The sequence below is a fragment of the Schistocerca nitens genome, chromosome 2 (genome assembly GCF_023898315.1).
Source record: "Schistocerca nitens isolate TAMUIC-IGC-003100 chromosome 2, iqSchNite1.1, whole genome shotgun sequence".
NCBI lineage: Eukaryota > Metazoa > Arthropoda > Insecta > Orthoptera > Acrididae > Schistocerca > Schistocerca nitens.
In genome coordinates this window covers 802,930,694-802,947,406 of record NC_064615.1, presented here as the reverse complement: position 1 = coordinate 802,947,406, position 16,713 = coordinate 802,930,694, and the positions used below count along the sequence as shown (strand labels likewise).

Sequence of the window (16,713 nt, the reverse complement as noted above, 5' to 3'; positions counted from 1 at the left end):
ACAGTGTGAGAGTGCTCAACTGACCACTGTTGAAAGCAGCAATATACCGCCGATACATTGTGCCCAAGCTGTGCAGCTGTCCGTCCATTCGTCCATCTTATTTCCCGCAGACCAACAATGTGACCCTGTCCAAATGGCTGAAGCTGTTCAAAATAAGTACGTACTCTTACGTGGGACATGGTTGCACTCTGGAATGAATATTGCAAACACCGTTCACCTCTAAACTTAACACAGTTAGTGCCTGCAGAGTGAAAACAGAAAGTGCACACACACGCCTCTTGAGCGCCATATGGTCACCGATGACTGTGATAAACGAATCGCTACTTCAGTATGGAACCGCGCGACCGCTACAGTCGCAGGTTCGAATCCTGCCTCGGTCATGGATGTGTGTGATGTTCTTAGGTTAGTTATGTTTAAGTAGTTCTAAGTTCTAAGGGACCGATGACCTCAGATGTTAAGTCCCATAGTGCTCAGAGCCATTTGGACCATTTGAAACGAATCGCTAGCCCTACAGCCCCTCAATATGCACACGTTATGTACGCAGGTGTCGCTGAACACAGTCGGTGAGGGTGTTGTTCTTTTTTTTCTCCGGCAATGTGTCCAAAGCTAAATTGTGGAAATCGTTAGCATAGAAATGATATTTACAGAGCAGAACGTACGAGATCTCACTGGCATACAGGGAGAACAAAATTTGTCGGCTGACCCATTCTCTTTCATCGGGTATTGGTATTAATTGTGTTGTGTTGGCTGAAGAGCCAACACCGTGTTACTAGAGGAGATCGAAATGCACGCTTTTTAGCTCACGCAGGCTAGCGTGAGGAGGGAAGAACTATACTGACGTGAGATTTTGAACATGACAATGAATTAGAATTCAGAAAGCGGACGTAATTAGTTTCATACTTAACTTTAATCCATTAATGATGAACGTCACTCTTGACGGTACGTGAGTCACAATATTATCTGTTCAGAATACACTCCCGGAAATTGAAATAAGAACACCGTGAATTCATTATCCCAGGAAGGGGAAACTTTATTGACACATTCCTGGGGTCAGATACATCACATGATCACACTGACAGAACCACAGGCACATAGACACAGGCAACAGAGCATGCACAATGTCGGCACTAGTACAGTGTATATCCACCTTTCGCAGCAATGCTGGCTGCTATTCTCCCATGGAGACGATCGTAGAGATGCTGGATGTAGTCCTGTGGAACGGCTTGCCATGCCATTTCCACCTGGCGCCTCAGTTGGACCAGCGTTCGTGCTGGACGTGCAGACCGCGTGAGACGACGCTTCATCCAGTCCCAAACATGCTCAATGGGGGACAGATCCGGAGATCTTGCTGGCCAGGGTAGTTGACTTACACATTCTAGAGCACGTTGGCTGGCACGGGATACATGCGGACGTGCATTGTCCTGTTGGAACAGCAAGTTCCCTTGCCGGTCTAGGAATGGTAGAACGATGGGTTCGATGACGGTTTGGATGTACCGTGCACTATTCAGTGTCCCCTCGACGATCACCAGTGGTGTACGGCCAGTGTAGGAGATTGCTCCCCACACCATGATGCCGGGTGTTGGCCCTGTGTGCCTCGGTCGTATGCAGTCCTGATTGTGGCGCTCACCTGCACGGCGCCAAACACGCATACGACCATCATTGGCACCAAGGCAGAAGCGACTCTCATCGCTGAAGACGACACGTCTCCATTCGTCCCTCCATTCACGCCTGTCGCGACACCACTGGAGGCGGGCTGCACGATGTTGGGGCGTGAGCGGAAGACGGCCTAACGGTGTGCGGGACCGTAGCCCAGCTTCATGGAGACGGTTGCGAATGGTCCTCGCCGATACCCCAGGAGCAACAGTGTCCCTAATTTGCTGGGAAGTGGCGGTGCGGTCCCCTACGGCACTGCGTAGGATCCTACGGTCTTGGCGTGCATCCGTGCGTCGCTGCGGTCCGGTCCCAGGTCGACGGGCACGTGCACCTTCCGCCGACCACTGGCGACAACATCGATGTACTGTGGAGACCTCACGCCCCACGTGTTGAGCAATTCGGCGGTACGTCCACCCGGCCTCCCGCATGCCCACTATACGCCCTCGCTCAAAGTCCGTCAACTGCACATACGGTTCACGTCCACGCTGTCGCGGCATGCTACCAGTGTTAAAGACTGCGATGGAGCTCCGTATGCCACGGCAAACTGGCTGACACTGACGGCGGCGGTGCACAAATGCTGCGCAGCTAGCGCCATTCGACGGCCAACACCGCGGTTCCTGGTGTGTCCGCTGTGCCGTGCGTGTGATCATTGCTTGTACAGCCCTCTCGCAGTGTCCGGAGCAAGTATGGTGGGTCTGACACACCGGTGTCAATGTGTTCTTTTTTCCATTTCCAGGAGTGTAGTAACTGAATATGGCGCCTTGCTAGGTCGTAGCAAATGACGTAGCTGAAGGCTATGCTAAACTGTCGTCTTGGCAAATGAGAGCGTATGTAGACAGTGAACCATCGCTAGCAAAGTCGGCTGTACATCTGGGCGAGTGCTAGGGAGTCTCTCTAGACTAGACCTGCCGTGTGGCGGCGCTCGGTCTGCAATCACTGATAGTGGCGACACGCGGGTCCGACGTATGCTAATGGACCGCGGCCGATTTAAAGGCTACCACCTAGCAAGTGTGGTGTCTGGCGGTGACACCACAAATTGAGTAATGCTTCCTGGATTTCAAATAATTTGCTGGCATCCAGGCTGGGAGCATTTATGGGAGTCTCTTACAGCGCCCAGAGATGACTGCTGGATTCTCCTTGCATTTCAGCTGTTGAGTACCTATCGCACCATCTAGAAAACGACGAAGGGAGCTACTCGTCGAAATCCTGTCCGTAAAAAAGGGAACGATCATCATGACTACACAGCCGAACGGTTACGTCTATCAGTCATGCTGGGAGATCTCAGCAATCACTACAGATATCCTCCACTGTTAGAGGAAGACGAGGAAGTAATCGAATGCGATGGCGAGGCGGCGTGTTTACCTGGGCGCGCGGTCTGGCCCGCGGGGGCGGCGGAGGCGGCTCGGGGCGCCTAACAGACGGCGCCTGCGCAGGAGCACAGCAGCAGCAGCAGCAGCAGGAGCAGGCAGCGTTAAATTAGGGCGCGCCTGCTGGGACGCGCAGTCTTGTCCCGCGCCGCGTCCCCCGGGATCTCCTGATGGGCTAATTTACCGGCACACGCCCGACCCTCCCATCTACGCCGGCGCTGGGACCCAGCGCACCCACGGAATCACGCCGAAGAAACAACGCGAGCGCAACAGGGCAAAACCTATTGGATTCTTTCCCTGCGTACCGATCTCAGGTCAAGCGTTTCGATTCGAACCACGCTGACACTTCTTCCCTCCTTTCCTGTTTGGCTTGGGTGCTCCCATCAGTAATTTGCGACGTTATACATTTACACTAGCTGACAAACCCGGCACTGTCCGGGTATTCATTTCGATAATTTTCTATTAGAAAAAACTGAGGGTTTCGCACAACCTTAACTATGTACATTATATAGACAGTTCATCCATTCCGACAATTGAGTATCTCGACTAATTTTAGCTGTTACCGATGTTATAACCGGCTAGATATCGGTCCCAGGTATTCCAAGAGTTAGAGAATTTTTTAATTTGCTACATAAAGCCATGCGGGAGGCGCCCGAATGTTATTTTTTTAATTTCTTTATTAACAGTACATTATAATTATACAAATGTAGCCCACCACTAATGATTAGTGGGTCCTAAGTGTTACAATGTTATTATTTGCAGCTAATTACATTTTGTACTTGTGAACTACAGACAGTACAGGTTAATGGGCAAACTTAAGCCCTATGTTAAGCTACACACACTAATACCTACTTATAACTAATCTCAACTGCCTGCACACCGAGCGAGGTGGTGCAGTGGTTAGACACTGGACTCACATTCGGGAGGACGACGGTTCAATCCCGCGTCCGGCCATCCTGATTTAGGTTTTCCGTGATTTCCCTAAATCGCTCCAGGCAAATGCCGGGATGGTTCCTTTCAAAGGGCACGGCCGACTTTCTTCCCCGTCCTTCCCTATTCCGATGAGACCGATGACCTCGCTGTCTGGTCTCCTTCCCCAAACAACCCAACCCCCCCCCCCCCAACCCAACCTAAACTGCCTGCAGCGTCACAGGTGTGTCAGTGTGGATATAAACCTACTGCAATGCCTTGCTCATCGAGCTAATCCCGATAAGCGTGCCCCTGACACTAGGCAGGCCAAAATGGCTAATCGCTGCAGGTTCCTATTCCGGTTTCTATTTCTAAATCCTACTAACTACTAACTAACCTACGTCAAGTCCGGTGCATGTCATTGTTGTGAAGTTAATGTACCCCACTCCCCCTATCCCTGCACATGGCGGATTCCAGCTTACAAGTCGACCTGTCCACGCACAGGCGGTACAGGATTAGGGTACTAGGACACGTTCGGTAGTTTGCTATTGATCACGAATGTCCGTCAAGTATTCTGTCAGAACTTTTCGTAATACCTCGTTAGCCAGATTATTCAAGGTTTGGAATGTCTCTTCTTGTCTCAGCAAGTCGTATGTGTCGTTGTTTGGTAGTTGCTGTCGTAGTGTTGCTACTACATCATCGAAAAGGGGGCACTCTTAAACCACATGGTCGGAAGTACCCTCTGATGCGCCACAGTTACACGAGGGCGTAGCCCTCTTCCCAAACCTGCATAAATACGTCGGATAGGGCCCATGACCAGTGAGGAAATGGAACAAACCCCGGTTGGCTCAAAATACCTCATACCTATCCTTTCCTTTACATTTGGTAAGAAATGGAAAGTTCTTCTACCAGATTCGTCCGTTTGCCATGAATCCTTCCACAGTTCTTCGCCTCTTTTCCTTATCTCACCCTTGTCCCTAACCCGAACTCCCAAAATGTCTTCTATTTTCGTATCATCATCTTTCTTAGCCCAATACCATGCGGCTTGTTCCCTGATTTTGATTTCCAGAGGATAGAGCCCCCCTGGAGATGTCCTGTAAGGCCGCACAGACCTTATCAACATGTTTCTCTCTACTCTTCTCACTGTCATGGCGGGCACCATCCTCGTGAGTCTGTGTGCCCAGACTCCCAAGCCGTAACCCACTACTGACGTTAGTATGCTATTGTGGTACAATTTTATCGGGTGAGGGGGAAGGTGAAATCTTTTATGACCTATAGAGATGAGGTTATAAAGTACTTGTAATGCTCTTTGGGTCACGGATTCAATGAGCCTTCCGTAAGTTCCACCTCTCATCGACGATAATTCCCAAGTAGCGTGTCTCACGTCGCCTAAGGACTGGTGAGCCCTCAATTCTCACAGTAGGATTTCTCACTAGCTGTCCTTTCAGCAGAAGATAAGTTGATTTCTTTGGTGAAATTGACATCTTGATATTTCGGCACCACAGTTGTAATTTTTCCATGGCCCTCCCTATTTTCGGCTCAATGACTTCGCGGCTCCGGCCGCCAGCCAACAGGAGGAGGTTATCAGCGTGGGTTATCACCTCTAGCACCTCTTCAATCTGTTGCAGGTTGTCTAGAAGTGGCTCCATGTGGATATCCCAGAATAGGGGGACCTAATAACAACGTACTTGTACGGGGCTGAGTCGCAGACCTCAGCCGCAATGTTTGTTTCACCTATTCCTATGACATGAAACGCCATATCTGTGTGCAATAATCGCCGCTGGATGTCTGATGATGGATAAAAACCGAAACGCGTCATATCAATAATAGAGTATTCCTTGCCTGAACTCTGACTTTTACCATTGCGAGCCAGTCAGCCTGAATGCGGAACTAATGACTGTTTTATGTTCAAGTTTGACGCCGCACAACAGATGACAATTTTTTGTGTGTGATATATTTACAGATCAACAGTTTTCGGATTTTTTGCTTTACTTGTACTGTGAAACCTTAATTCTTGCCAAATTTCCTCATTGTACGTCAACCGAAGTATCCTATAGGCTTTGATCAGTGAGTATGGGAGTATCAAAAATATGTGACATAAATGGCAGTAACTTTTCATTGTACTGCCTTAGACGCGTTCATTATACCGCCAATGAACTATAGACCTTATTAAATGAGATAAATTTCAACTACGTCTACCCGCTCCTAAGAAAAAGGCTCTTAAGGGGCCTCCGTAAGCCCTATCTTTCTAATGTTAAAATTGCGTTTATAAATTACATGTTTTCTCAGAAAGTAAATGAGCTAGGAAGTTGAAATTTTTACAGGTTATTTATTGTAGTATTGGCCACAAATTAACACAGGGATTTTTAGAAATTTGAATTCAGTTGTTAGAAATTAATTTTTTCTATTGTAGTGAAAAATCACTACATTTTTGTGCCATTTTTTTGTTTATAAATTCAACAGTAACCAGGTTTTTGGAAAAAGGCTGTGTTAAGTTACGCAGAAGGGACTGTATAACATTTCCTGCAAATTTGAAGCAAATTGGTTTGTTAAGTCGTGAGAAAACGTGTAATTTGTATGAAAAAATAATCCAAAGTTTGGATTACCTTTTTAGTTCATTCCAGGTTCATAGGATGGATTATCTTGATCTTCTGCAAACTTCTCCTCCAGCTTCCTCTTTGTCTTCCTACTGTTTACTGTGGATTTTATTTCCAGGTTATTTACAGCTCTGTCAGCATTCCTTGTCTAAAGCAACCATCGGTCGTACCATGTTGAAACCTATCTTCATTCCTACATATCGAAATACGATGTCATCATTGAAAGTAGCAACAGGATCATACACACTAAAGTGAACTGCTCTATTCCATCAAATTCAGTCTTGGGAATTATTGACCATATAACACTATTTACACTTTCATTGTGCTTTTGGGTTTTCCATGAACACACTGTATCAACGGTTCAGGTGCTGCTAAGTCTCTGAAAATAGGTTTCATCACATCAATTACCGCATGAAGCAGACTATGTTTATGAGTGTACACTTCACCAGTTAGTAATCCCTTGTTGTATTCACACCAATTGTTTTCTCCTTTGGGACACAAATAATGATGGGGACTTTCATCGGTTGAAAAGTATGAAAAAAAGAGCCCAAACAGCATTCTTCATTTCATCCTCACTGTGTGTATTTTTACCTAATAGCGATTCCATAATAGTTCTGTATTTTGTGAATTACACGAACCTTTCCTTCCCATCCAATCGTTTACCGTCACTGAGTTTTTGTTTTATATACGAAGCTTTCAGTCGCCTAAGTCTTGATCCCATTCGTTTGTATACACCTCCAAGACACTCAAATTACTGCACTACATCATCATCATCATCATCACCATAGGGTTTCAGTTCTTGAATCTGTGTGAAACTTTTAGAATCACCGTCACCAAGGTAATCCACACGCAACAGAAAGTTGAAATGTACTAGCAACACCAGCCACTTCCATTTCTCCACTAGTGCCACTATAGTTAACTGTGCAATTATTTTCATGTACGCCTTTATTTTTTTGTGGACACGTACAATGTTTAGATATTACTACTACATCTAAAACTTCCCCTGTATACATAACGGTGGCAGATACTGCACCATGAAGAGATGTGTGTCCCCGTTTATGCTAGGTACCATCGAATGCTACAGTCAAGTCTCTATTGCTACTGTTTTCTATTACTACCTCTTCCACAGCTTTCTTCGTAAATTCTATACAGATGTCTTCTACTTTAGACGCTATAAATCTTATATAGCTCGTAAACTTGGTTGGGGGATTTGGAAGATTCATCATGCCACAGAAAACTGCACCTTCAGTAGCACCTTACCAATTGTATGCAAGATATAAACAAATCTAATGTTGTGTTCATAGATTTTGCTACCATTTTCTTCATCTGATAGTTACTGCAACACTTTTCCAAAAGGTGGTTATGTATGAACGCTTACCACACTTCATTTCCATTTCACTGGCAAGCCTTAAGTGATTTTCTATAGAGAGTTTCAGACCGAATTCACTACGTTGAATACATCTTACGCAGTTTGCAAAAATTCGGTTGAGAACTGACATATCAAATATTTCATTCACATCCAGTTAACCCACAAAACATTCATACTTTTCACTAACTGAACCAAGCTTATTCTGCGAAGTACTTTCTTTCTCACTTTCATTGCAATGTGCAGGTGTACCAGCAATGTTAGGTTCACACACTTTGTTATAGTCTTTATTGTTTACGGTAATAACACGTACCATTGGTTTTCCAACTTTTCTCCTTTTCTTAAAAGCCTTCAGAGGATTTAAAGTCACTTTAAATTTACCCATGATTACCCTTCAATAAAACAGAGACTTCAATGAACAGAATTCACTACGAATATTATCAGTATTACAAAAGATAAATAAACATGAAACACACGTCAATCGAGCGAGCGATATATATAGAACTATCACAGATTAGCCACAACACTTATTTTGTAACACTTATTTTCCCTCACCTCACTAGAATGAACATGATGAGCGTGTAGATTCATGAGCACAAATTTGACAGTATTTATCAGGGTCACAGTGGGTACCACCCATGCAGGACACATTTCAAAAATATTTTAAAAACAATTGTTGTCTTCTGAACAGAATAAATTATGTGTCAATTAAAAGGGGAAAGTGTTCAGAGTTTTTAAAACGCAAAAAAGAAAAAGTTGAACATTTCATGATTTCGAATCTTTCCGCAGCCCCCTAACAAACGGAAGAACAGAGAAAGAGTCAGATAAGAAATGAAAAAAATCATGTGATATAGTTTTCTGATTTTTTTCCTTTCACTGCACTGCGAAACCTTCATTTTAGCTAAATTTCATGATTCTAGGCAAACAGGTAGTATCGGACACGTTTTGACGAGTAACTTTGCGAGTATTAACATATGTGACATAAATGGCCCTAACTTTTGACTGAATTGACTTAGAAGCTTCAATTCTTTTTACAATGTGGAGAGACTAAAGATTTCAGTATGTGACGTAAGTTTCAACATGTACCCGTGCCTGAGGATTTTTTTTTTTTTTTTTTTTTTTACAGTGGAACAGACAGACATACAGACGGACAACAAAATGATCCTATAAGGATTCCGTTTCTACCGACTGAGGCATGGAACCCGAAAAATGAACTGTGTTTGTAGCGTAATATCGAAAAATTTCGTTTTCATGTATTCGTTATAACAGTCAGACATAGAAATATACATAATGTACAAATGTATAAGTACAATGTCCAATTTTTTTTGTAAACGACTCTACGGCAACGTCTTTTCAAAACAATATACACGGCAATAGTTTGCCCATAGCTGACAAACCCTGCAAGCCGTCGATTTTTTTAATCATAAATATATGTCTGAGTGAAACTAAATGTTATTATCTTTACACAAAGAAAAATATTATCTTGTCAATAACCTTCAAATCGTATGCTACTGATATGAGTCTTCTATACGAATTAGTGAATTCAGTCATGGCTCGTTTGTTGTCCTATGAATGTAACCACTTTCGAAAGTCAAATTAATAATCAGGTTAACTAATTTAATAATATTGAACTTTAAATTGATGGTGTGCCCATTTACCACCACAACAAAATAAAAATATTGAGTAGTAGAGGGAGTATAAATGAGAACAGTGGCGTATTTAAGTTTACAAAATAATGACACGTTTTATTAAATCTTTAGTAAAAAGAACTTTCTGGAGAACCAGCTGATAAATCTTGCACAAAAATGACAAACACAAATCAGTTAAGGAATGGTGTTTGACAGCCAAAGCTGTACAAATTCTCCCAAGAATTAATCCCTTTTACAACGCAATCTGATTTCGTTTACCTGAATTCACTGTGAGATCCAACGCTATTCACATGGAACCCAACTATGATCATCCACACCACAAACTGTGGTACATTTGAGAACAAGCGGCTGTGAATACTATTTAACAATCCCACGCCGGTGCAGTAATACTTTGCTTTTTCACCTTGATTCAGGCGCGCAGGAGGAAACGGCGCGCTGTGGGAGCGGAGCCGTGCACTGCGGCAGCTGCAATGTTCTGACGCGCCCACAGAAACGTGCAAACTACGCGGTTTGGCATTCTGATTATCATAACGCGGGAAACTTCCGTATCAGATGCCTGAAATCCTAGCAGATTTCATTGTGAAGTGCACCCGTCCGCTGGTCTGGCCAAACCACTTTGATTCACCGGCACGACGGTGCACGCTGGAATTGTCAAATGCCAGATGGCCAACTCAGGAGGAATAGGTTCATTCTCGTGACACACGATATGTCCGAGACGATATGTAGCTCCACTGCTTGTAGAGTTGGAAACTACCATAAGCTTTTAGTCCACCACAAGATATGGACCTCTTCTCTTCGACTAAATACCTGGGAATTACAATTACGAGCAACTTAAATTGGAGAGACCACACAGATAATATTGTGGGGTAGGCAAAACGAAGACTGCGCTTTGTTGGCAGAACACTTAGAAGATGCGACAATCCCACTAAAGAGACAGCCTACATTACACTTGTCCGTCCTCTGCTGGAATACTGCTGCGCGGTATGGGATCCTTACCAGGTAGGATTGACGGAGGACATCGAAAAAGCGCAAAGAAGGGCAGCTCGTTTCGTGTTATCGCGCAATAGGGGTGAGTTGGGATGGCAGTCACTAAAGCAAAGGCGGTTTTCTTTGCGGTGAGATCTATTTACGAAATTTCAATCACCAACTTTCTCTTCCGAATGCGAAAATATTTTGTTGACACCCACCTACGTAGGGAGAAATGATCATCATAATAAAATAAGAGAAATCAGACCCCGAATGGAAAGATTTAGGTGTTCCCTTTTCCCACGCGCAATTCGAGAGTGGCATGGTAGAGAAGTAGTGTGAAAATGGTTCGATAAACCCTCTGTCAGGCACTTAAGTGTGAATTGTAGAGTAACCATGTAGATGTAGCTGTAGAAGCATCGTTCTCTTAGTAAGCATGATCATCCACCTAGACGGGATCACAGTCCCTCATTTGCAGTGTGATCTAATCTTTCCAGGCTGACCATTTCCAATTTCTGAAAGAAGGGTGTTAAATCTCCCAGATAGTTTTGCCTGTGAAATACATGTTTCTTCCGCTCACTAAAAGAACCTGGCGTGAGGGGGGCATGGAGGGGTACAGTCCTACCTCCACTAGACGCGTATGCCAGCCACTCTGTCCGTATCGTCCCACCTTCTAACATGAGAATGTACAGAGTTTCATGACCTTCCCACCGTTTCCACAAAAGCTCAGTTTACAGGAGTCTCTTTTAAATGGCTTCTTCTACCCACTTTCAGCAATCCGACCGTTTTCCTCAATGAGCTGGCGCCAGGCCCAGGTAAAATACCTTGCGAACTAGCGCCCTTCTGTCCGACACTGAGGAAGGAGGAGAGAGCTCGGCCAGAAGTCCCTCTGTGGTTAAAAACCATTGAACACTGTTTCCCAGAATCACTCACACAGCCAGGTCACTGCGCCCAGCATTTATGGCCCTCAATTTATCTCGCCCCCAAGTTCTCTATCGCCTCTGCTACAGCCTACTGGGGACAGGTTCTCTGCATGTTACATGTGCAGTTACAAGAACATTATACCCACAGTTTCCTCATGCAGATAAAAATCATTAACAACATACAGCAAATGTAGTATTGGGAACACCGAGATCACGACCTAAAATACGAATATTAATCTGCCGGACAGTGTTGTTAAAGAGAGAGAGTGGTGTGGCACCTCTCAACCTGGCGTTGCCCAGGTATTCATTCTGCCATTTTTCTATTAGATATGAAACCCTGTATCCACCCCTACAGTAGACTCAGTGTGAGATGATCCCAATTTCTGCACGCTGGCAGCAGCTGCTTCAAGTGGCTACTACTAGATTTAGTAAACGCCTTTTCATGGCTTTAGAGCCGTTCTCGCTTCACAGTTGCAACTTGTCAAAAGCATTGCGAGGTGTCAGGGATTTTCTTAAACTGACTAGACTGTACGAGTTTTTTAGTAGTAAGCAATAAACGTATTAAAACTTAATTCATGGTGAGGGATTTTTTCACTCACCTCAGTGTTTATGGCACCACGTTTCTTGATATATGTGTCATGCAATGATGTATTTGTGTAGGTACATTCAGCGACATATGTGGATCCTGCTGCGAAATACAGTGCAAGTATAGTTCAGTAGCAAAGAAGTAATAAATATAAACGTGGTGCATCTCATTGTTTATGACGTCATGTCTCCTGGACTATGGTAGGTAGGTGGCTCTTACCTCCACAGTGATTATTGCGTGCCAAGTTTTACTGAAATCGGTCTAGCGATTTAGATGGTGTCCAATATGCACACATATACTTGTATACAAATACATATATCCATTTTTATAACGTGTATAGATTTCACAATAGCTTGTCATCCAACTTTCAGTCGAACAGCCCTAGAGGCTAAAGCGATATCGAGTAATCTACAAGCAAGCGTAACAGGATCTCTAACGTTTCCACTGTACGACGTGTTTATAATTTCGTGTCCGTGTAGCGGTGTCTTCCTGAAACCTAAAAATTACCAACAGACTACATGAACATAGGCCCACGGTTGTACGATACGTGAATGCCATATTCCGACCGATAGCACAACCATGTCTGCAGTATATTGGCGAGGCATTCGTCTTCATGGACGACAACTCGCGCCCCCATCGTGCACATCTTGTGAATGACTTCCTTCAGGATAACAACATCGCTCGACTAGAGTGGCCAGCATGCTCTCCAGACATGAACCCTACCGAACATGCCTGGGATAGATAGAAAAGGGCTTTTTATGGACGACGTGACCAACTAACCACTCTGAGGGAACTACGCCGAATAACTGCTGACGCGTGGGACAATCTGGACCAACAGTGTCTTGATGAACTTGTGGATAGTATACCACGACGAATGTAGGCATGCATCAATGCAAGAGAACGTGCTACTGGGTATTAGAGGTACCGGTGCGTACAGCAATCTGGACCACCACCTCTGAAGGTCTCGCTGTATGGTGGTACAACATGCAATGTGTAGTTTTCATGAGAAATAAAAAGGGCAGAAATGATGTTTATGTTGATCTCTACCCCCAATTTTCTATACAGGTTCCGGAAGTCTCGGAACCGAGGTGATGCAAGACTTTTTTGTTGTGTGTAGAACAAATGTAATACAATATTACATGGAGAAAAAGAGAAGAAAAACAGGAATACTGAGGCACTGTTCCCGTAGCTTGTTTACAGTAAACAGCATTGGAATTATATTTTCCTTTCTTTAACCACTCTTTACTCTGTTTTTTCGTATCACAAGCAGAAAGGCTGCCAAAGCCAACACATTGTAGACTGACTTCTACATTTTCTGGTAATCAAACTGACGCTCATGCAAGCATGCTAGAGCCCTGTGGAGGAGGAGCGAATTCGTGGATGTTTGCACAAGCATGTACAAAATTTGCTCGAAGTGATCCCCTGGTCCGATGCATGCCTTGAGACTTCAGTCCATGCCTTGCTGTACACTGTTGCAAACTCCTGGAGTGCGTCGTATTTGCTCATATGTCCTTTGGATACAATCGCCACTCCATCATAACATTGAAATTAGGTATGGAAGTTGAATACACCAAGGATTTTTAATTCCTACAGAGGCAAAAATCCGTTGGTTTCAATTCCTGTGATGGGATATGTCGTGCAGTGGATCCGCCTCGACCATTTCATCGACTCGGAAACTAGTTATCGAGATATCGGCGAGCTATTAGCGTAGTCGTACATTACCACGTTCGTTGCACGACCTCTACAGGTACATAATCAAGTATATAAAAAAAGGTCATTTCTGGGAAATGAAGTGTAAGAGGTTGTGGGAAGATGATGATTACGACTGGTTATAGGCTACACCTTGATGCTAAATGGATGTTGATGTTTGTCAGTCAATATAGTTTTCTTAGTGAAAGGGGTACTGTTTTGTAAGTGTGACGTCTAAGTATTTATTTCCTTGCTTTTACGCGCTATTGAGTTTGTGTGAGATCTCTGAATCCACAAAAAGTTAAATACTAGCACACAAATTCAATGGTACGTGGTAGATCGTGGAATGATCTAAGATGCAACATGGTAAATTAATTTCGTATCTTTCCTAAAATGTTTGCGACTTATTTGTGGCGGGTTGAGCATTGGAGAAGGAATTATATTTGGATTTATGCGTGGTGTCAGTAAGAGACGAGGAGTTGGTAATTACAAAGCAACTACTTTTATTGGTTCTTAAAGCGTGAGATTGCGACTACCTTCTACAAAGAGTGGAGGGAAACGTTTTAAAACGTGTGAACACCTGATTAACAGGAATAATGGTTCCTAATACAGTTAACAAACAAGTATACATGACATGGGATTGCTATTAGCTGGCCGCGGTGGCCGAGCGGTTCTAGGCGCTTCAGTCTGGAACCGCGCGACCGCTACGGTCGCAGGTTCGAATTCTGCCTCGAGCATGGATATGTGTGATGTCCTTATGTTAGTTAGGTTTAAGTAGTTATAAATTCTAGGCGACTGATGACCTCTGATGTTAAGTCCCATAGTGCTCAGAGCCATTTGAACCATTTGATTGCTATTACAAACATGTCCTATAGGATGGTGTGGAATGAGGGTAATAGGAATAATTCGCACAAACCTTCAGAAATAAACATTCTAGGATCCTACAGGTACTGAACTACCGCGATAGGAAGAGCATGGTGAGCACTAGCATGTAATCGACCGTTTGAAAGTTTTTCCGGCAAAACGCGTGTACAAGTGGCGGAGTTGGAAGTTAGGTTTCTTCTGGGCATATCAAGTCATCGCTTCTGTTTCAGTGATTTCCTGCGGTACTTCTCTGGCTTTTTTTTCTGTCTCGCCTCGATGACAGACTTGTTCCTGCGTCTCTGGAAGATGAAGCATTGTGTATTATCTTCTGTGACGGAAGATTGCTGTGCTATTATGTGAGTGTAGATATCTCTTGTGAATTTTGAGATTGGCAGAGCACTTTTGAAGACTCTGGATTTACCATTCTCTAGTTTTTGAGGTTTTTTGCTGTCAGATGAGCTCATATTAATTGAATTACGTGTGTGGCAACTGGCATAACTTTGAGCTTGAACAACGTTATCGCTGTTGACAGGTCTGTTGGCTGGTTTGTTATTGAAGTGTAGTTCTCCTTGCTCCATGTTTACAAAGTTTTTTTTCAGTTTCTTTGAGGTCCTTGGCATTTTGTTAGGTTTCGTTTGTGTCTCATCAATTGATTTCTGTTCTACGAAGTCAGATGTTGTCGTCTTTTCTTTTAGTAGGTGCTTCTACCTCCGACGTTCTTCGGCTAGTGTGTCATTTCTGTGTTCCCTGACAACATGGATGAATTGTTGTGTCCTTTGTCTCATGAGGTAACGGTCTTCGTCGAACCATACCTTCTCGGTGCGTTTGACTCTGCTTACTTTAGTGTTGGCGTGTGTGATTGTGCTGTTGAGATCTGTTGTTGCCTCGTATAAATTTTCTTGCGTCATCATGCTGATTATTATTGGTAGGTTTGCTTTGTGCGATAGCCATCTTTCTTTATCTGTGTGCCTTGAAACTTGTGATTTAAGGTTTTTACCTCCATCTTCCCGTGTTCCACTCCTTAACTGGACTACAGATAACACTGGGAGATGATTCTTAATCGTGACTTTTTCTGCTTCACTTGGGTGTGACCTCGAGCTTTCGTGAAAACCAGGTTCATTGTGCTTCTTCTATTTGGTGCTATATCGGAGTTGCTATCTCAGCCGGTAGCTCGTGAGAAAATATGTGACCATTTGGGTTGGTGATATTAATGCCTACATTTATGGACGCCAGTTTATGAACACCCTGTACACGGACGAATTATGAGACAGAATCAGCTGCTGACGATGCTGTACTGAAGAGGAAAGCATCGTCTTTGGACGACCATAAGGAACTGCAGAAAGAATTGGAAAAAGATTTCACTTGGTGTAATGGACGGTAGGCCTCTTTAAATGCAAGTAAGCGCAAAATAATAGGTATAAGACATAGAAAGAACCCCAGAGTATCTGATAATAAGATTGGTGGTGGTGGTGGTGGTGGTGGTGTGTGTGTGTGTGTGTGTGTGTGTGTGTGTGTGTGTGTGTGTGTGTGTGTGTGCGCGCGTGTGTGTGTGTGTGTGTGTGTGTGTGTGGTTTGGGGATCTTATGGGCGCCCAACGGCGAAGTTATCAGCGCCCTGGTATCGATGAAAACAAGAACGAAAACTGTCGTAAACGCATGCACACGAAACGACCGCACAATGACTATCGCACAGGCATTCTCACATGCACTAAAACAAATGACGAGGCAAGATAGCCAATCAAGAAACTAAAAGAGCGAAAACAAACCACAAAAGTGCTAAAAGAACAGCACAGGGAAATGAGACTGGCTGACCACTTAGGAAAAAATTTGGGTGAGCCAGCCGCCCCGTTGACACATTAAAAAGATCTCCCCAAAATCTTGTTAAAAATGTGGGACAATTCACAGAACCTTAAAACCCGAACCACATTCGTTTGAGCATTGCATAAAATAGATTGCAGATCCGCCGGCAAATCCGCTGCAGTCCGCTGGTCAGCAAATAAAATGCAGTCCAATAAAATGTGGTGCACCGTGATCTGCACGCCACAAGCACCACACATCGGAGGGTCCTCTCGCCGGAGAAAAATCCATGAGTCATAGGGCTGTGGCCGATGAGAAGACGAGAAACGATGACCTCGTCCCGTCGAG

The 16,713-nt window shown here is 44.1% G+C and overlaps 1 protein-coding gene across 1 annotated transcript in view; it reads left to right on the top strand.

Annotated features, from left to right (window-relative positions):
* The first annotated feature begins 2,994 nt into the window (after window positions 1-2,994).
* The window catches only part of LOC126235345 (uncharacterized), a 31,652-nt gene continuing 17,933 nt past the window's right edge, over window positions 2,995-16,713 (top strand). Inside the window, exon 1 of the mRNA XM_049944066.1 lies at window positions 2,995-3,294. Within this exon, the coding sequence (XP_049800023.1) occupies window positions 2,995-3,294 (300 nt within the window). The remainder of the gene's footprint in view (window positions 3,295-16,713) is intronic.